The sequence below is a fragment of the Phoxinus phoxinus genome (assembly GCF_949152265.1).
Source record: "Phoxinus phoxinus genome assembly, chromosome: 8".
In the NCBI taxonomy this organism is placed as follows: Eukaryota; Metazoa; Chordata; class Actinopteri; order Cypriniformes; family Leuciscidae; genus Phoxinus; species Phoxinus phoxinus.
The window spans coordinates 33795837-33817433 of NC_136883.1; the positions used below are offsets into that span (position 1 = coordinate 33795837).

Consider the following 21597-nt stretch of genomic DNA (forward strand, 5'->3'; position numbering starts at 1 on the left):
TTACATAACTTTTGGTATAGAATAATTGAGGATGTATTTTACGTTTTTATTGAATATTTTTATTTCAGGGAAATGTTATATTCATGCCTTAAAACAAAGCCATTGTTTTCTGTTTTTCAAAAAAATAAATCTTTAATACATTTTGAGTTTAAAAAAAAAAAGAGGGGAAAAACCCTGATATCTAAGCTGTTGTTTTTGCTTATCAGTGTCATTTAATTTTTTCCCTTTTTGTATTTTATTACCTTGTTGTATTTGTGTTTTTTGCAATCTGATTAAAGGTACACTTTATGTAACTTTTTTGTTGGGATGGTTTTCGCGGGAAATTACGTTGCATGTGCGTGTCTCGTCATATCCGTAAATAGAGAAAAGTTGCTCCAGGCCTATGTGTTGGAGTGGCATGGGATAGTTGCCACTTGGCAGAAAACATGCTAAGTCTCGAACCTCCTGGGAATCACACAGGAGAGTCTGTTGGCAAAAAGAGAACAAGACACTGATCCATAGAAATTTATTTCATTTAATTTATATAGATCATGGAAAGTGAAAGAGCTCGTAATATAATGAGAATCAGCATTCTTGGCTTGGCTTTTCTGAGATTGCGAGAACTGAGGGATTTAAAATGTTGTAAACGCAAAGAGGAGATTATGTTTTAATTACTAAACAGGTGAGTAAGGTATTTTATTGAACAGATAAATTGCCATGCAATAGGTGTGTTCGACTTGAAGTGGCTCAGCAATCGCACACCAAATATCTATTGTGAAGGGTCAAATTCATTCCCACAGTCACGCAGAGCCAAACCACAACCAAAACAATGTTCTCCTGCAAAGTACATTGAGTTTTGTTATATAGTGTACCTTTAAATTATAATATTATTCAAAGAAAATTTAAAAAAAAGTTTGTTTCACAAATCTCTAATTTGGTGTCCAATTCAAATCCCAAGTTAGTTATTTTTTGTGCAACACTCAAGTTTACACCTTTATTTTTTTCATTTGTGAGCATGCTTGTCATCTGTTGTTTGAATATGTTTGTGAGAGTGGTTGTTTGACGGCATGTAATAGGAGCCCTTTTATGATTGGAAAATGATGCAATGACACATGACCGGTGGGAAAGATTGTTGACTGTTATGGGGAGGGTGTACAGACAGAGTGACATCGAGGGGGTTGTCCTAATTAAACCCGGGCCATGCTTTGAGCTTGTCTGAAGAGCTGTCATCAAGATCACTTGCATCAGATCAATACACTTTCACCCGACATACCACACTGGATGAATTTGGCTACATTTACACACATTAGCCCATTTCCATGTATGTTCACACATCTCTAAACAGTGTGATCATTCAGTCAGAGCGAGAATTACCAGCTCGCATGATGCTGACAGATAAGAATGATTAGGTGATATTTATGTTTTTTCTGTCTTTTTCTTGGACGCTTGCTTTCAAGTGGCTTCAGAGCAATGGCTAGTTGTGGAAAATGTGATGTGCTCTTGCGCCTATTTGTAGGCCTGCTATAAATAGGTTCTTGCTGGCAACACATGCTCTGCTGTGATTGACCATTCTAGTGCTACTGGGACACCAGACTCCAAAGAACAGGCAAAGAAACATGCTAATGGTAAGTTCTTTAAGTGTTAAACTATAATATAATATTGACAAGCAATTCAAAGTTAGTCGGTATACGTGTTGGTTGAAATCAAATACAAATCTTCGTGTTTGACCAAATTAAAAGTAACAAACACCAGTTCCTATTTATAACTACTCTGTACAAATGGTTTGCTTGTTGAGACTAGTTGTCCTCAAAACAGAACGGTTCTGCCTAAACTATATTTAAAAAAGTTCAGTTTTATATTATTAATGTTAGTACTTTTTCAAGTGTTTGTATTTCTCAATTTGAATTGATTTGTATTGTTTTCCCCCTTTTCAGTAGTTCTCCAGTTAGTTACAAAGTGGGACTCTGCATTTTGGTTCCAAAAGCCTGGAGACAAACCTCAATTTTATTCTACAGAAAATTGAAACCCCACTTAAAGAGGGGTTTTTTTTGGGACTGTTGAAGTTATTTGTTTTGGACAATGACATCCAGGAGGCCCATGACCCGCTCTTACTCTGGAAATGGGAGATCGGGAAGCCAAAATGGGGAGGATGTTTCATCGTCAAACGGAAGGTCCGAGAGCCGCAACTACCTCTCCAACTCCAACAGGTGAAAAAATATGAGTGTGTTTGTTCTGCCATATTTGATTATGAAAAATTGAAAAGTCTTAATTATCCATACCTCCAGTTTGGATGTTAATTTTGAGGTTTATGATGGTTTTTAATTTTTGAGAAATAAATCTTAAATGTGATAACATAATATCAAATCTGTGTTTAGTATGTAATATTAATAGTATGTAAATTGTTTAAGAATGGCTTTAATTGGAACGTAATTATTGGTTTGCTACATTTGCCTGATACTTGTTTTATTAAATAAGATGTCATTTTCGCATACAGTCATTTGAATGCAATCCCAAAATCTGTTTGTCATCAGTTTAATGGTTTTGTTGTTGCTGAAATACTGACGTAACTGTGGTTACCACATTGGTTGTATTGTGTTTGCTCAACTACGGTTTTGCCAAAAGAGACCACAACGTTCTCACCATTAGCAACAGCATTTACTGTATGACTGCATTACAGTTGCTCCTGGCTTAATCACTGTCACACAGTGGAAGTCCTTAGTTTAGATATTCTTGTCTGATGAGTGTCCCTTTGATTTGCCTCTTTTCTAAATAGCTTTTCAACTCACAGTTATTCAAACTACAGGCCTTCGAGGTAATAAAAGCTTCTCAAAAGGTCAATCCTAATCTAACTACACTTCAGATAACTATTTCTGTTCCCCCAACATGCCTTTTTTTTCCTTTGGTTTGTTTTACAATCTCAGAAATGTCCCATTTGCATTTGATTTGCAGCGTGATTATGACAGTATTGTGCTTGATGTACAAATCTTTCAATCCTCCAAACCCACCCACCCAAATAACCACAGAATATTGTACATGGAAAAGTGCACTAAAAATGTTTCCACAAATGTTATCAGGCTAAAATAATCCTCTCACCCTGTTAACACCCTGCAGCCTTTCCTCCCAGTCACGTCAATAATTCTAATTTTATATTATAATACTGATATTAATAATAAAATTGGATGTCAATGCTATCTCCTTGCTGTATTGCTAAATAATGTATTGATTCATGTAGTAATGTTTGGAATAATTTGATATAATACATTCCTGCTTTTCTTATATATGATGATTGTTGAGTTGACACTGTATTTGCCATCTCTAGGAGTACATTATGTACCGTCATGGCTCATTTGACTGAAGAAACCCAGCCATGTTTTGAGACCACCATAAAATCAAAGGCAGTGTCAGAAACGTGCAATGTCAAATTCTCTTGTGTGGTCACGGGTAAGTTTTTTACTTATGATTATGAAAATAAATGTTAAAGACATTCCAATATAATCTTATTTGGTGTCTGAGTGTTTCTCTATTTTTTTTTAAATACATTTATAATATATTTTCTGGGTTAAATGAATGTTATTTTAATGAATAAGACCAAACCTCTTTTTTTTCTGCACATATTTCCACCAGGTTACCCGGCTCCTGAGCTGACCTGGTACAAAGATGACATGGAGTTAGATCGATATTGTGGCCTTCCCAAATATGAAATATTTCGCAATGAAAAAATTCACACACTTCAAATCTACAAGTACGTTACTTGATTCCGACTAGTCGGCTAGTCTACACATTTCACATTTCTAAAGCAATACGACTTCTTTTGTTTCAAAATATTGTATGACATTACACCCAAATCAATGCTTTAATTGTTTTAGTAGTGACTACACAATGACTATAACTACATTTGCTTCGTTTGGCAGCTGTACAGAAGAAGATGCAGCCATTTATCAGGCCTCAGCGAGGAACAGTAAGGGCATCGTCTCCTGTTCCGGGGTACTGGAGGTGGGGACCATGAGCGAGTACATGATCCACCAGAGGTTCTTCGCCAAACTGAAACAGAAGGCTGAGATCAAGCGGCGAGAGCTGGAAGAGAGTCGACGTCGGGGTAAGGAGAACATCCAGAAGGAACAATTACATGTGATTAACCAGGAACGCTTACTAAGGAAGCGTAGGACTCCTCCTGGGAACGAACCCCTGAGCTCCTCTCCCACGACCCAGGATGGAGAGGAGAACGTGGCCTCCCAAGGGACAGAAGAACAACAGCCTGCACTCATAGACGAGAAGTCTGATAACATAATGGCGCAGGCTTCTGGAGGAGACACAGAGGTGAAAGCGGAGAATGGTAATGAGAAACTCAACCGTATCTGCGATCCAATGGAGGTGGTCACCACGAAGCAGTCCACCAAAGAGAAACCGGACGAAAAGAAGCCGCGTATTACCAATGGATTTGATGAGGTGGGTATTATTAATCCCACCCAGAGCAACAGCAACAGAAAACAAGAGGATGCGTATGAAGGAATGAGTCTGGCTAAATACTTATCTGAGTCTGTGAAGTCACAGGTTGCTGAGCAACATCAGAGTCCTGAGATCATGGACGTCAGTGTTAGTCCTGTCCAAGGAGAAAGAGAGCTGGAGAAGGAACGAGAAAGATTAAAAGAAGAGGAGAGGGACCGATCAAGAGAAATAGAGCGGGAGAAGGAACGAGAAAGATTAAAAGAAGAGGAGATGGACCGATCAAGAGAAATAGAGCGGGAGAAAGAGCGAGAGAGAGCCAAAGAAAGAAAACGAGAGAAAATGAGGCAAACCGAACAAGAACAAAGAGCTGCATCTGGGCCTTCAACCAAAGCCGCACCACACAAAGAGCCAGAACCTCAACACAAGTCGGCTCTAACCTCGGTTCTTCACTCCTTAAAGGACATGTTCTTCGGCAAAAGCAAGAAGTCTACAGAGACAGCAGAAACCACATGGAGAGCTAGTGAAGCGATCATAGAAAATGAAATTCCTCATGAGATACAGCTGCCTCCCTCACAAACACCTCCTCAAGAGGTGACCTTCGAACGGGACACGCCAAAGGAATCATCTCAAACGACGGACTTGGAAGTAAAAACAAAGTCTTTGCAACAAACACAAGATTCAACCACCCCTAATAATATCATAAACTCTAATTCAGCTGAATTTCATGCAAACAAACCCGAGGATGTGTCTCCCACTCCTGAAAGACATCTTGAGAGCATTGGAGCAACACTTCGACGTTCTGTGGAGAAGCAAAAGGAGATGCCAAAAGAGGAGAGCAGTCCAGAGGACGTCCTGCAGATTTCTCATTCGCTGCTTTTCAAGGTGAGTTCATCGCACTTCTCACTTTACAACCTGCCGGTTTTGTCCATCTAGTGCAGGGCTTCCTGCACCACAGCACATGGGAGCTATTTATAGATAGTACATTTGTGCAGCAAGACTTGAGTTTAATTACACCAGTCCATGGCCAAGTTGATGACACAAACTATACCCAGGAGAACACAGTAGGCAGCTTTGAGGTTGTTTGATCTTTGACTTTATCATGTAGGGATTCAGGGAGTCAGCAATGTTCTTATATAGACTATTTTCTGAGCAAAACTGCAAACACAGTGTTCGTGATATAGGAAAGAAGGTGGGGACTAAAGTCTGAGAGCATGCACAATGTTGCATTTATTACAATGTTGTATTGTACAATAATATATTATCAGCATAACAGTTGAAGAGAAAAGTTCTCTCTTTTTTCCCCCTTTTTTTTAGAATTTTATTTATATTTTGGACTCCACTGCATTCACTGCAGTTTTGGGTGGGTATGATTTTTTTTTTAAAATGTTTTTGAAATAAGTTTATCATGCTCACCAGTAAAAATACTGTAAAAACAGTAATATTGTGACATTATTGGGTAACACTTTACAATAAGGTCTCATTTGTTAACATTAGTTAATGTAGTTACTAAAACGAACTAACAATGAGCAATACATTTGTTACAGTATTTATTAATCTTTGTTAATTTTAGTTAATAAAAATGCAGTCGTTCATTGTTTGTTATTTCACAGTGCATTAACTAATGTTAACAAATACAACATTTGATTTCCATGTAGTAGTAAATGTTGAATTTATCCTTGACTTAAGATTAATACATGCTAGAAGTATTGTTTATTCTTAGTTCATGTTAACTAAAGTAGTTAACTAATGTTAACTAATAAAACCTTATTGTAAAGTGTTACTTATTATTACAACAACAACAAAAATATGAATATATATATAAAAAGTGTAATTTATTCCTGTGATGCAAAGCTGAATTTTCTGCATCAATACTCGTCTTCAGTGTCACATGATCCTTCAGAAATCATTCTAATATGCTGATTTGGTGCTCAAAAAACTTTTTATTATTATTATAAATGTTGAAAACCGTTGTGCTGTTTAATATAACTGTGATTCTTTGATGAATATAAAGTTCTTAAAAAAACAGTATTTATTTGAAATATTTATTTTGTAACAATGTTTCTTTACTGTCACTTTTGATCAATTTGAGGGGTGGTGGGGGGATTCTGGATTCTGACCCCAAACTTTTTAGCATTATTGTATAAACTCAAACAAAATCACATGAATATTTATCTGTGCTCTGCTTTTGTCTTATTTACGGTTATCCTAAGACTTTGAATAAGGCCTGCTGTCTCTTTAAAAGGACAATCAATAATGTCCAGAGTGAGCATGAGTCAAACTGGCTGGATTTCAGCTTATCTAGAATAGTTTGAAAGTGGGTTTGCATGCGTCAGCAACACTTAAGAACAACAGAAATCACATTCACTCATTAGGACCAACTAGTATTCTTAAAGTCAAAGTAAAATGGCATTTACAACAGTTTTAACTTCTTTAATGTGATGTACTTCCAAAAAAAACATGAGGGGTGGAACTTAATTTTCTCCATATACAATAATTGAAAAGAAAGACATTACATTTCAGACATTAAATCGTGCATGCATTAAGAAAGTAAACAGGATCCATGTCATATTCACGTTGGACGTGTATGGACGTGCTTTAATGTTAGTACAGGTCAGGACATGAGGTATGACAGTTGCTGGACACTAAGACAAGAAGACAAAACCTCTTCACATTTTCTAGATTCTTTGGTTCCCTGTGTCTTAAAATAAACCCGTTTCTAATCTGTGCTCAGAGAGGCCATACCATACAAAGAGTAATTGTCTGTTAAACTCGTATAGCTACATTATGTCAGGGAAACCAAAGTCAGCTGACAGTTCTGTTCTTTGGAATAAGGATTCTTGACCGTTGCTCAAATTTTCCACTTACATGTATAAACCTTTATCTCTGTGTGTAAATGATGCCTAAGATGGCTATTATTAATTTTTGTTTTAGATTTTAGTTGTGTTGCATTACGGACATGTTTACTTATAACTATAAAAGTAGTCAAGCTTCTTTCTTGGCAAGAATATGGCAGAGTCACATGATTTTCTAAAATGCCATGCTGAAGATTACAGAGAAATGAAGTTGTTAGAAAAGCATGTGGAACCACAGGGATTGCATCATCGCTTAAAACCAGACACGGCTAAATGCTAATAACGTTTCACGTTTGTTAGTCAACAAGATGAATGTCACCTTTAATTCATTGACGTGCTCTACAATCTCAGACAGGACAAGCATGTGATAGCTTTGCACCTGGCATGCAACATATTCAGCCGTTTTATTTCCTATGTAAAGTGGAAGTGCAACAACTCTAGCGTTTCGTGGGAAGTTAATGTTAGTTGTTGTGGTGTGTCAGTTAGAGGAACCCTGCACATACATTTTTATCCCTGTGTGTTGAATCACAACAGAGCAACTTCTGTTAAAAGAAAGTTGTCGTAAGCACGGCTTATAAATGTAATAAGCTACTTCTGTCACTACTGAAAATGTCACTTAATTTTCTGTCTTTCTTTGTATTTAATTTTTTACAGTTAAAAGTAGTCATGTACATTGTAGTCATAAGATTCTAAACTGATTACATTATATACAACAATTGTGTAATAAGGTTATATATAGTTTAAAGTCAGCATGTAAGAAAAATGGAAATTCACCCCCTATTTTATAAATGCATGTTATCGATCTAATTGTGAACAATTTATCCGTTTAATTTTTTTTATGTCATAATTGGATCACATCTCAAAATCCAATCAACAACCAATGGATAGAACCAAGTCCCCGTCCTGCATTTTTTCTTTTCCGATAATCCACTTGGATATACGTAACAATGTGAAAGATCTGTCGCTACTTCCGTTTCATTGTGATTTTAGGGCTTTACGGGCTTACAAAAACAACTTTTAATACTAAATAATAATAATAAAAATTCAAGCAGTTGATACCAGTGGCAACTTTTGGCACCAAATTAAATTGCAATCTGTTTGTTTGCGCTGGGTCGGACATAACAACATTGGTTTAACCAATGGTGTGACTTTGGAGGCGGGGCTACCTATCTGTCTGATCAACTTTTTTGAAAACTAATTTTGGCTTTTTTGTTAGTAGTGCTACAGTGGCACAAAAATTACACAATTCACCTTTTAAGATCTGTTGTGGGCCCATATTGGAAACAAATCATTGTTACGGTACCACTTACCACAAAAAAAATGGAAATGTGAAAAATAAATAAATAAATTCTAGCCTAGAATGTTATGCATTGTATTTATACATTTAAAATATGGGCATCATTAATTATGTAAAATCCATAATTTATTATGTATATATATATATATACTTAAAACGTATTGATAAGTGTATTTTAAGTCATTGCTAATGTGGTTTGATGGTGTAAGTCATATCAAATGTCACTAGATGGGGGCGTTGTCAAGTTGACCTGTCAGGTCATAAATAAATATTATGTTGTTTTTCCTCCTAGTACATGGAAAGTTGCACAACATTGGTAGTACAAATTTGTACATTGTTTCAAATATAACAGCTCAAAAAACAAGTGAACAAACAGACTGACAATAAATAGTTAAGGTGTGTCCTTATTGAATTTTTTTTTTTTTTAAATCAGATACATTTTTGTTGTTATATATTGTTTATATTGATTGAAATCTAAGCTTTTACAAAAACATCTGCCTCGGTTATTGATTGCATGATTTTAGAAGCATACTGTAACAATACAAACATAAGAATGATTAGTTACTCTTATTTTTTCATTACTATCCCATAATTAATATCATATGCCATAAACATACCCCCGGTTTCACAGACAATGCCTAAGCCTAGTCTCAGACTAAAATGCATGTTAGTTAAAATATGTCAATGCCATTGTTTTGTCTTCAGATGCACACTAGTTTTTTCAAAGCCACATTTTAGGACTTAAATGTCCTAAATGACTTAAGGTCTAATCCTGGCTTAATCTAAACCCTGTCTGTGAAACCAGGCAATAAAGTTATAATGCATGCCAAGAGGATACATTAAAACAGTACAATCTAGGCAGTGCATACAGTGTTACGAGGCCAACATGTTAAATATTTAACAAGCAACCGTTTATGTCTCAAGGCTACAGATGACCGTACTAAACCCAGTGCCACTGATGTTCCTGCCTCTGTGGACTTGCCCAATCCTCCATGTCAGACTGAAAAGCTGGAATTTGCCTATCCTGTGGATGAGGTCATGGGAGGTGCTGAGGAAATGCGTATTTTAGAGGAACAGGGGGGCTCCGCTGCCCCCCTGACAGACCTCATCATGGCAGACCTGGAAAGCATGCAGTGTTGTGAGAGCCAGCCAGAGTCTCAGCTTTCACAGCTTGCCGACTTTGTCCCTACCCAAATGCACACTGAGTCCCAGTCAGCGGAGCTGAGGATAGAAGAGAGCAAAGAGCCCTGTGAGTCAAATGAGAAAGTAATTCCTCATATGGAGGAGGAAAGTGTTATAAAAACGCTAGAGGGAGGTTCCCTGACAGAGAAAAATAAAGTGGAGATGGATGGTGCAATAGAAAGGAAATCTTTCTCAGCGGGGGATAAAGAGTCGGAGAGTGACTTTGTCATAAAAGAGTCAGTCCTTCCTGTAGTTGTAGTGAGTGAAAGAGAATATAAAATGAATGATCAAAATTCATTGTCCCCAGCATCGGGTCTAAGTCAAGAAGGGGATTCTGTTGCTGTCGTATCTAAGAGTGCAATGGAAATTGATTTTATTCCAAATGAAAAATCTATACCAGCACTAAAAGTTAGTTTCACAGATAATAAAGAAGTTGCAGCTGACTCTGCTACAGCGAATGACTTTAAAATGGAGGAAGATAAGAATGATAAAAGCATTCCGAGTCAGAGCAGGAGCGCTGAAGACAAGGGAAAATATAGTGGTGAAGATAAGATAGAGAAAAGTACTGAGAGAGAGGTGGAGGATAAGGAAAAGAGCAATGTTAATGCTGAAAAACTGAAGGATGATTCCGTTCCACCAAAGAAAGAGGATGTTAAGCAAAACAAGAATGTTGTTCCAGAGACAGAAGCATCTATTGTGACTCCAGAGATCCCCAAAAGTCCAAGACGAGGTGAGACTGAGGTTACGGAAACTCAATCGAGGCCATACAAAGTAGATAAACCAAAACTCCTAACAAAAACACAAGCCGAGAGACGATTATCAGAGAAGGACCAATCAGCAGTCCAACCAATTATAATACTCCCCGATACAAGAGAAACCGTTATCAAAAACGTGGCAAAGAAGAGATCCATGCCACTCATCCCAGAAATCAAGGTCACGTTGCCAGAAAGAGTTAAACGTGAAGAACCTGTTATTGCGCTTAGAAGTGAAATGCTGAAATTAGACCCTGAGCGAGTTATGCAACCTTTAACACAAGAGCTTGCACAGATATTTCGAGAAAAGGAAAGACAGATGGATGATGCAACAAGAGCATCAGGTGAATCAGCTTCCAACAGTGCCGTAGTTATTCCAAACCATTTGGGCGTGACGAGGAGCACTCCATCATCACCTTTCGGGGAGAGAAAACAGGAAGTTAAACCACAAAATCTAGATGCAAGAGTGAGAGGTGGAGAAGAACAAGGTAGGAACCACACTGGGTGGGGCAGGGAAGATGACAAGAATATCCCTATAATCAACATAGCATGTGCTGATGATAACACAACCCCTCTTAGACAAGAGCAAACTCACTCAAAGCCCTCACTTCCTGGCATAGTAATCTCACATGATATGACTCAAGGCATTTCTGTCACAAATCCAGAAAGACATATCGAGACTTTATTCACACTGCTGAAGACTGAAAGCGACCAACATGATCCAGCTTCTACTTCTGAAAAGTCAAGAGAGCAGCTCATGTCCCAACTGAGACATGAAAAAGTGTCTCCTAGTATTACTAACCAAGACCCAGACAGAGTTCCTCAACCAAAAGACACAAGAGTAGAGCCTGAAGCTGACAGGCTTCAAAGGGACAAACCTTGCATAGAGAAACTTAGCCTGACAGCCCCTGTGGGACCTACGCTCCCTCCACTAAGTCCTGCCAGTTTGCGAAGGCTTATGGCAAAGAATAATCCAAATTTAGAGAACCAGGGGTCTGTCTCAACTGCATCAGCCGATGGAAGTGAGAAGAGAGGAGAAGAGAGTGGAGGAAGCACCCCCACGTCCACTCTATCTTGTGAGAGTAGCCCCAAGATGAAGCGACGAGACAGTCTCACCCTAATACCCTCTGCCACCCCTGAGGAGCTGGCTTCTGGTGCTCGCCGCAAAATCTACCTTGCCAAAACCAAGTCTGAGGATGAGGGATCTGACACGCAGGGTAAGAGGGATAGTCCGTATATGTCGCCCAGTCAGGCTCGCAGGGCAGCTTTCCTGCAACTTCAAAGTGGGCAGCAAACACCTCCCACAGAAAGACGTTCACCATTGCTGGCCCGCCGCAAGGCCACACTGGAGGTGCCAAAACCTAAGGAGGAGATTGCAGAGGTGGCAGACAGCACAAAGACAGAAAGCAAACCAGCAGAAAAGGAGAAGTTTGACCCCTTCAAAGGTAGCACATGTTTGTTCTTATGGTGGTTGACTGTTCACAGATATCAATGTTTAGTTCAGTTTATCCAGCAGGAGCCTACTGAAATTGTTCATATCATCTATTGAAAAGGTTGTCAGATCTGTGCAAGGAAGAACTAACTCTTCTGTTAGCACGGTTAACACTTCATGCAATCTTTACTGACCAATACTGATAATCAGGGCTTGACATCAACTTTTTTTTTGCTCACCAGCCACTGTGACTTGTGGTTTACCGAAGGAACTAGCCTCTCAGCATTTTCACTGGCCATAACTTTGACATCGATACCATGGGGAAAAACTGCCATTTAGAAATCTTTAATACTATTTCATGATTTGGCAGCAGTTATATTAGGCTGCTGTCTCTATAAGACCCGACACATGGATTATACTGTTACACTGTTTGCATTCACTTAAAACATAACTGACTGTGTTTAGGTGAATACTCACCAAGACCATCATTTTAACATTATTGTGTGTGTATTTGACCGTTAAAGCGTGATTAGCATCGAAAAATAACTCAATTTAGTACTGAGAAGTGGCTTTATGTGCGGGCACTTTGGGTGTGAGCACAAAATCTGTGGGAATGAGTAAAATTATGCGGAATACCTGCAATCCCACTCCGAAATTAAAGCCCTGTAACATCAACTATATTCAGTCGGAGCAAATTAAACAAGTGAGTGAGCGGAGGCGGGTTTGTGCGTCAACTTGCTGTCAGAGAGAGAGAGAAAACAGCTGGTTTCGTCCATTTATTCTGCGGAAAAGTTTCAGATATTTCAGTATCGATGTATTGAAAAATCAATATATTTGACAATACATTGTACTTAGTTTATTATTTATGATGCCTTTTTAAAAGACTACAATTGAAAAATGTATACCGCCAAAGTGACTAGTAGGAGTGTCTGTGTTACACGCCATTGCTGAAATCCACCAGCATTCGGCTGGTTGGCGGGTGTTAATGTCAAGCCCTGCTGATAATCTATATGCCAGAGGTGCCAGGTTCAAATGCCGGACAATTAATTTTACGACTCTAGTTTGGGACCAACATAAAAAACGATTAAAATATTTGTACCTGAATGCATGACATAGTTTATTTTTAGATGTACAGTATTCTGGTTATTCTCCTGCTTTCTAAGCAAGTGTTGTAATTTTGCACTGTTCAGACGTTAACTTGTTTACACCAAGACATAGAGGGACGTTTGATATGGGGGAAGAGTAAAAACTAGAGAGTACATATCTTTACCTTGTTACCCCTGATCCTCTTTCCATTCAGCTCCTCAGGTTATCCGCAAGATTAGGGGAGAGCCCTTTTCAGATGCCTCCGGCCACTTGAAGCTGTGGTGCCAGTTTTTTAACATTCTTAGTGACTCTACCATCAAGTGGTACAGAGACGAAGAGGAGATTTTGGAGATCGAAAGACGGTAAATTCATCTAGTCATTCGACACAGTCTAAAATTTTAACCGTTAAGATACATAATCCTAATGAAAAAACGGGGAAAAGGACAAGTAAAAAGTTACTGTGTATAGATGGAAAAATGCCACTGCAGTAAAAAAAAAAAAGAAAAAAAGAAAGAAATCCCTCACACTGTCAGCTTGGAAATGTTTATTAAATGGCAATGTTTCTGTTATAGACCTTTCAGGCATTTTTCTACATATTTGAGCAACGTACCGAAATGTTGCAATAAATATATAACAAAGATTCACAAGTTATGACATTGTGCGCTATCTACTTTTTTTTGTATGTCCTAGGCATTTAATGCAGTAAACCTGCATGTATTTATTAAAAGTTATTACCAATATTGTCATCTGCTTTGTAGAGACTTGTCATTCACTTATTTGTATTTGTCCATGAACCCTACAGCTGTGATTGGTGAGGCCCCAGTCAGACAGAGAGTGTGTAACCCAACACTGCTCAATTGCACCATCAGGGGATATTAAAAATCTAAATTTGTTTCTCACAGTGCTGTATCAGCACAATGATGCAGTCGCTTCACACGCAAACATGCATCAACTGTGCTGGTGTTTGTAACACTGCCCTCATGTGGCTGTACGTCTGTGGCACTTTTCATTAATAGAGGATATACTGTATAGATGCTGCTTTCAAGTCCTCCTGGGAAGTTTGTATTTACGAGTTGAGAAGTCGTGTTTACGACATCAAGCGCTTTCGAAGGAGCGAGATGGCGGTGTAAGCTACCTTCTTTTAATGAACTACACAAGGTTTTTAAAACTACTTCTAGAAAATGAAGAACGAAGAATGTAACATCAGGTGTGTTTTGCTTTTTAACTTTGTTTTATTCATTTATGAAGCCACTGTAAACTTTATTGTTACAAATAATATTATTATATTTTGTGCACTGTGCAGGGTATAAGCTTATTTTGTTGTAAATAAAAAATCCTGACATTGTCACTGCTAAATAAAATACCTATGAATATTGTGCTGTTGTGGCCCAACAGACTGTAAAAAAAATAGGGCCCAACTCGTAAAGATTCTAACGTACCTTCACGTGCTATCGAAAATGTCCTACTTTCCACTTCTGAAGTCGTGATTACGAGCTTGTCGCATTTAAGGAACACTGCACTTTTTTTTGGAAATATGCTCATTTTCCAACTCCCCTAGAGTTAAACAGTTGAGTTTTACCGTTTTGGAATTCATTCAGCCGATCTCCGGGTCTGGCGGTAGCACTTTTAGCATAGCTTAGCATATATCATTGAATCTGATTAGACCGTTAGCATCTCACAAAAAATTCAAGAGTTTCTTTCGATATTTTTCCTATTTAAAACTTGACTTTTTTTATCTTACAATTCTTTATTTTCTCAGAATACTCAATTCATAACTCGTAATTAAATTAAACATTCTTCTTAAGTGAAGAATTAAACATTCACCACGCTAGTCAGCTTGCTGACGATTCTGGAATTTTAGTCAAATACAGGCTATTTTCACTGTGTATAATACAGTACACTTCAAATTATTTTATATATTAAAAAAGTCTAATAAAGACTACCAGTCACAGCAGTATGGAAGTTTGTTTCCACCACTAAAATATAAAGGGTAAAGGCCCTTTCACACTGGACGCGATTTTGACGCACGAATAATTTGCGCGATGGTTTTATTTTTTGATCAGCTGTTGTGTAATGAGTGCTTACACACCGAACGCGAATGTGCTGCGGCGAAAAAACTACTTTTTTTTTTTCCGCTTCGATGTCGATTTTTTTTTTACTTTTGCGGCGACAGAAAAGGCTTCAGCCAATCACACACAGTGGATTGTTTATTTGATTGCATGTAAACGTAGCCCTCACCTCAGCAGACTGCCAGACGCTGCTCCGGACCGATTGGTTCCCTGAAGTTGGTTTGTCTCGTCAGATGCGGTGCCACTGTCTGAACGAGCTCCTCAAATTGTCCCTATTTCGCACGCGAACTATTCGCTTTTTCGTTTCGCTTTTTCGTGTACGCGTCCGGTGTGAAAGGGCCTTAATTGTGACTTTTTCATAATTTTTTTCTTGAAATAGTGTTTACATATCACAGTTTTTTTCTCAGAATTGCGTGACAAAAGGAGTTATAAAGTCAGAATTACGAGATGTAAAGTCAGAATTCCATGATACAAAGTTGCAATTACGAGTTATAAAGTCAGAATTGAGTATTCTGAGAAAATAAATCAGAATTGTAAGATAAAAAGTCGCAATTATCTTTTACATTGTTTAATTCCGTGGCGAAAACAAGGTTCCATACAGAAGCAATCGTTCTTCCCTCTGCCATGTTTAAAGTTTATGGCCCACCCAACTCTGGAACTTGGGTATCAAAATGATCCCCAAACTTTCCAGTGGTAAAAACGACTTGAGAGAGAGCGTTCATGTCCAATATTTAACTAGGAAACTCGTATTTACAATAATTCCGATACAAAAAATGGTGTGAATTCTTTTACAAAAACCCCTGAGCTTCTCACTCGTATTTACGACTTTGTGGTGGCATTCATGTGCATTCAACTCATAAATACGATCTTTTCGACAAACTTGAATGCACCAGTATATACTATATTAGTTATTATGGGAAATGATTTTAATTGTTACAACCCAAAATTGCAGGGGCTACTTTTCAGATTACACATTCCAGAGTGTTTTTATATTAAAGTCCGCGTGAACCGGAAGTTGCAAACGACTTTTCTCAAGTGTTGTGACGCATTTCCGAGTGAAACGGAATATTGAACAGAGGACAGGGTTTTACTTTAGCGCTCCTCCTCTCCATCTCTCGCCCATAGCAGAGTAACGGTTTGAGGGGAGTGGTTAAGCGTTTAAGCAACCCAAGCCGTCAAACCTACATCATCAGAAAAAGAACCATTCCAGACCGAAAGTAACTTTTCAGACTTTGATTAAAGATAACCACGGCAAACAATTTTTTTCTGTGTATTAATTTGCACGGATTAATTGTTCACCACAAGACTAGTAAAATCAGCTAACAAAGTAAATAGGGTCAATTTTGATTTCATGCTGACTTTAAAGTTCGGTCTCTCTCTCTCTCTCAGTGCTGGGGATGAGGGTCCAGTGGCACTGGCCATAGTCCAGGCTTCCAGCAGAGACTGTGGCGTATATGGTTGCTCAATCAAGAATGAATATGGGACTGACGTCACTGATTACTTACTCAGCGCAGACAGTAATTTATAACTCTTTTGGTCCATTAATAAACAGAAATATGCTTTTTTTTCATGTTATTTATTATGTTTACCTTTACTCTGTTTCCCTTTTGGGCAGTACTGGCAGAATTCTTCTTAAGGGATGATTTAGAAGGTATGACTTCTGAAGAAAATCAAGTGTTTATTGCTATGAATTATACTTTTGCTATGATTTACACAAATTAAGTTTTGTGTAGTTAACCCATCGAAGTTTCCAATGCTCTATTTCTGTAATCTCAGTCGGAGAAGAGATTGAGATGACACCAATGATGTTCACCAAAGGCCTGGCAGACTCTGGTTACTGGGGCGAGAAATTCTTTGGTCGCATCATGACGGAGGAGGTGCAGATTGGAGAGGGATGTGTGCACAAGACCTGCAGGGCAAAGGTCATCTATGGTTTGGACCCTGTCTTTGAGTCAGGCACCACGTGCATCACTAAAGTAAGAAATCCCATCGCATATGGGGCCAAGGAGGAGAGCAACCTGATCGAGAGAAACCTAGAGATCACCAGACAGGTCAGAATCTTACGGGATCACACAATTTACATTTATAGTTAATATTGGAACCCAGCAAAAACTATAAAAAGACGCATAATCATCATTTATTCACCTGTATTTTTTTTGTATAGTGATATCTGAGAATGCCAAAGCTTCAGGAAAAGTGGTGATTTTTACTGCTAAGCTCCAAAAAGGTCCATAATATTATCATAGAAGCAGTCACGATGTGCTCTATATATGAGGTTTTCAAATGTGAATAATATTTTAGAGCTGCATTAGAGGGAATTGTTATCAATAAAAAATTAATAAAACGATATTTTTAATCATTAGCACTTAATATTGCAAACAAGTCTTGGTCCATTGTTTTTAATGGTCTTTTTGGAGCTTGTATTTTCATTGTATAGAAAAATAGTCACTCAGATATTCTGTCAGAATGATGAAAAACATTTGTGAATAAACAATTACTCTAATTTGGGGGGTGCACAGATTTTTACCGCACAAAATGACTTTCAGTCTGGTTTTTTTTCCAAGTATAAGCTTTTTGTCCTTTTCTTATCCTCAGGATTGTAAAATCCAGAATACCGTTCGGGAGTACTGCAAAATATTTGCTGCCGAGGCCAGAGTGATCGAGAACTTTGGATTCTCATTAGAGTAGGTCATGGAATACAACATCACTTCAAACTATGAATATTGTCTCTATGAATATACATGTACACTAGGTCCCATTATAGATATCAGTATCTAAGACTAAGAACTTGACTTTAAGCATACTTGATAACTACTATTTTGTCTCTGAAGTGCTACAAATCTGTCAAAACATTTTGTGATTTATTTGATGACCATTTAACTGTGTGTTCTATAAAGTAATACTGACTGAAATATGTTTCTGTGGAATGCATATGTCTATCAAATAAGAGACGACATCAAAATGATCTAATTTTATTCTTCGTTGCTCCTCTGAAAAAATTCACAGAGTGATCCCCCTTCATCTGATGTATCGGCCCGCCAACACAGTTCCATATGCTTCAGTAGAGACTGATCTGAAGGGTGTGTTTCTGAAATACTGCCTGATGGACCGCACAGGGAGACTGATCGCCAGAACAACCTCTGAAGTGGAGCAGAAGTGTTGCGCTTTCCAGCATTGGATCCATCAGTGGACCAATGGAAACATCCTGGTTACCCGTTTAGAAGGTAAAGAGAAATTTACTTCAACACTGAGCATGTTGCTTAGTGCTATATACTAAAATATTCCCAATATTAAAGGCTATGTTGCAGGTTAGAGTACCCAGTGAGCCAATGTATAGAAAAATAGTGTAGGAACTATATTTAAATATAAACATATACTTATAAAACGCTATTTAGGCTTCTGGAGTCGTTTTTGTGAGAAAATTTTACTTCCGCATTTGAAAACCGCCAAACCGGAAGTGACGTGACGGCAGGGAGAGCGGTCAAAGTAAACAATAGGAAAGCAATGGATCGCAATGACAGTTCGGACGCTGAGGAAATTGTAGCCTAAATGTTTACTCGTATGACGGACCTCAGCCATATAATTATGTGCCTCATATGAAGCCAAGAGAGTAGACAGGCCAGGATTAGACAAAACAACGGTCAGAGAAGACTGAGCTGTGGTCTGAGGAGAACAGGGCAGGGGTCTCGGTGACGGAACAGTGTTAGCTTATAGATGTATTCACGTTAGCCGACGATATGTATAACACTATGCTCAGATCACAATATTGTACAGATTATTATCATGTATCAGGCAAAAGTAAAGCTATTATTTAGACCCTTACCTGCATGTGTTGTGTATGTCAGCCATTAGGAGACAGTTTCAAGAGGAAGAGGGACTTTATTAAGGCTTTGAATAGCCCCATTTGGTGACAATGAGTACAAAAATAATCACAATCACGACTGTCTTACTGTATAAAAACTTTATATGTAGAAACAGCCAACACAAACATTAAAATTTGGAGTACAGATTGGAAATTAACTTAATATATTATATTTATAATAAGAAGTGTCGGCTTCAGACTAATAACAAACACATAAATCCATTACATTACAAGTTTATGTAGGATATGTTAATTAAATTGAGACAAGGCACATTAAGACAGGTACATGTATGCATTTTGTAAAACAGATGTACAATAAGTGATCTCTGACGGATCCGTGACCGTCATGTTTCCCGCCGGCGGCCGAAACACATTCTGACGGCGGACCGGGCGACCCGATGAAGGAGCCGGGACAGTGTGCACATATCGCCGTCATCATATAACTCCATGTCGCCGAAATTATAATAATCCGGTCTATAGTGAACGCTACACACTACCGCGTTTTTCAAAGCAGATGCAGAAGTGAAGTCCCGTCTCTTACCCTGCACAAAACGCGCACGGGAGATAGCACCGTCCTTTTTCTTGTTCGGATTCTTCGGAAACCTGTGGACTCGATGTCCTGACAGGCCATAATTCACAATCATTTACCACGAGGATGATTAATTGAAATACAATAACCACCGAAAACACACTGAATCACGACCGCTCCAACTGAATACCAGCCTACTCTGCACTGAGCAAACGCACAACGCAGAGCCCGGCGGCAAACGACTACCTGTCCTGACGTAATATGACGCGGTGGTGAAAAAAAGAGGTTTTTCAACACGGTCAAGGAAACGGTCACGTTTTCTACTAAATTTGTGCCCTTATGTCTTGCAAAACGATTTTAAATCCTGCATTTACTTTTCATATGGTATTTCATACAAGGTTATATATTCATTTTGAAAAAAAAAAAAACCTGCAACATAGCCTTTAAAGTATAAAATAATCCCTTGTGTGTTTCAGGTGTCGATACGAAGATCACATGCATTGAAATTGCTACTAAGTCTAAAGGGTTGGTATATTTTACTATACAAGATTCAAATTTGTACCTATTTTTCTTCTATTTCCACTTCTTCTAAGACTAATTTTCCATTCATGCTGCAGGTATCAGGGCCTCACCGATAAAGGATCCCCAAAGATAATCGAGCAGTTCATTACCCAACATCAGTGCAACTATTACTGTGGATTGTTGAGCCTAAGACCGTTAAAGCCAGTGGATTCTCTCCTGCAGCCTAAGATAAAGACCTCCAGGAGCCCTCTACTGGCCCGGAGAGGTGGAACAGGCTCATCCAGCCCTCAGCTTCAGAAGAAAGTAAACAGCCCTCAGTCCACCAGGAAAGGCACGTCAAGCCCCAAAGTGGTTAAAAAGACAAGTGAATCCGGGGAGAACAATTCCACTACCAAACACAAAGCTGTGGAGGTCCCAAAACCTGTCAGGATGAGGTAGAGAGAAGGACTAGAGCTCTTGAAAACATAATGCAAAGCAAAAGCAAACTAGGCCATACTTTTTTGATTTTCTTACCAAACTTTAGTTTGGAGCCTGTATACTTATCTATAGCTGATGTTGTACAGGACAAATGGCTTCCTATAAATGGATCCTCCTGTCCATTGTCTTTGCACATAGTGTCTAAAATGCAACAACTAAGGAAGAAATGACTATATAGAAACATGAAAAGTAAACGGATGAATGACCAGAGGTGTTGTGGCCATTTTTAATATTACTGTGAACTGCTTTGCAGCTGTAAGTCACCATTTATACCTCCTGAGAGCACCTTCACTTTATTTTTAAGAGCTGAATTGAGGCTATCTCCTTTCAAGACTATCACTGGAGATAGATATAAAACCAGGACCGCCTGTCGACGGATGAACAATGTTTTCAGATAGACTCTGAACTTTATGATTTATTCAAATGTTCCTATGTCAAGTTTATATGACTGAGGAACCATGAGAGGGAGTTTCTTAAGGATTCCTCAAACATCTGTGATGTATGTGTCTCAGCTGTGTAGAAATGCAGCTCTTTTCTTTTTTTTAGTCACTGAGAGGCTTTTTATAGTGGATTGTTCTGCTTTTATGAATATGGCCATAAATATGCAACACCAGTGCGCCAATCTTGGTTGTATATGAGCAAACTATTAGCATAATTTTCATTGCCGATTTGTTTTTGTCTCAAATGTGTCTCCTAGAAGAGCGAGAATCATGAACTTTGTCACAGTAAAGCCATTTACTACTGACCTTTCAGACTGTTCATGTGTCATATATCTATAGATCCCTGCAACTTCACACAACTGGGCTAATATTTTTGTGAGCATAAGAGATTTCTTTCAAGAATATTAAAAAGTCTTACCAACTCCAACATTTAAATGGTACACACACAACATACATATCGAAATGTATGTTCATTTAAAATAACATAAATCAATAAATGTAGCTGTCTAAACCTTTACTCCATTCACAAGAACTAGTAATCATTATTCTGTGGAAATTGCTCATGCTAACAGCAAGACTGACAGATAGTGGTCAGAAATGATAAGATATGAAGGGTTTATATTATAGAAACTATATGGATTGTAGTGTATTAGAGTATGAGAGAGAGAGCTT

At 38.2% G+C, this 21597-nt stretch overlaps 1 protein-coding gene across 3 annotated transcripts; it reads left to right on the plus strand.

Moving 5' to 3' along the window:
* Positions 1-303: 303 nt before the first annotated feature.
* Positions 304-21237, plus strand: alpk3a (alpha-kinase 3a). Of its 3 annotated transcripts, none has more exons than XM_079620930.1 (15): positions 304-661; positions 1437-1604; positions 1914-2186; positions 3299-3420; positions 3604-3721; positions 3891-5307; positions 9499-11953; positions 13241-13388; positions 16485-16612; positions 16711-16746; positions 16872-17146; positions 17691-17779; positions 18102-18319; positions 19963-20011; positions 20104-21237. In XM_079620930.1, exons 3-15 carry the CDS (start codon positions 2059-2061, stop codon positions 20444-20446), a joined length of 5526 nt encoding a protein of 1841 aa, XP_079477056.1. In that variant the 5' UTR covers positions 304-661; positions 1437-1604; positions 1914-2058; the 3' UTR covers positions 20447-21237. The 3 variants fall into 3 exon arrangements, with proteins under 3 accessions (XP_079477056.1, XP_079477057.1, XP_079477055.1); XM_079620929.1 differs by lacking the exon at positions 304-661 and adding an exon at positions 2753-2791 and having other exon boundaries at positions 1466-1604; XM_079620931.1 differs by lacking the exon at positions 304-661 and having other exon boundaries at positions 1148-1604.
* The last annotated feature ends 360 nt before the right edge of the window (positions 21238-21597 follow it).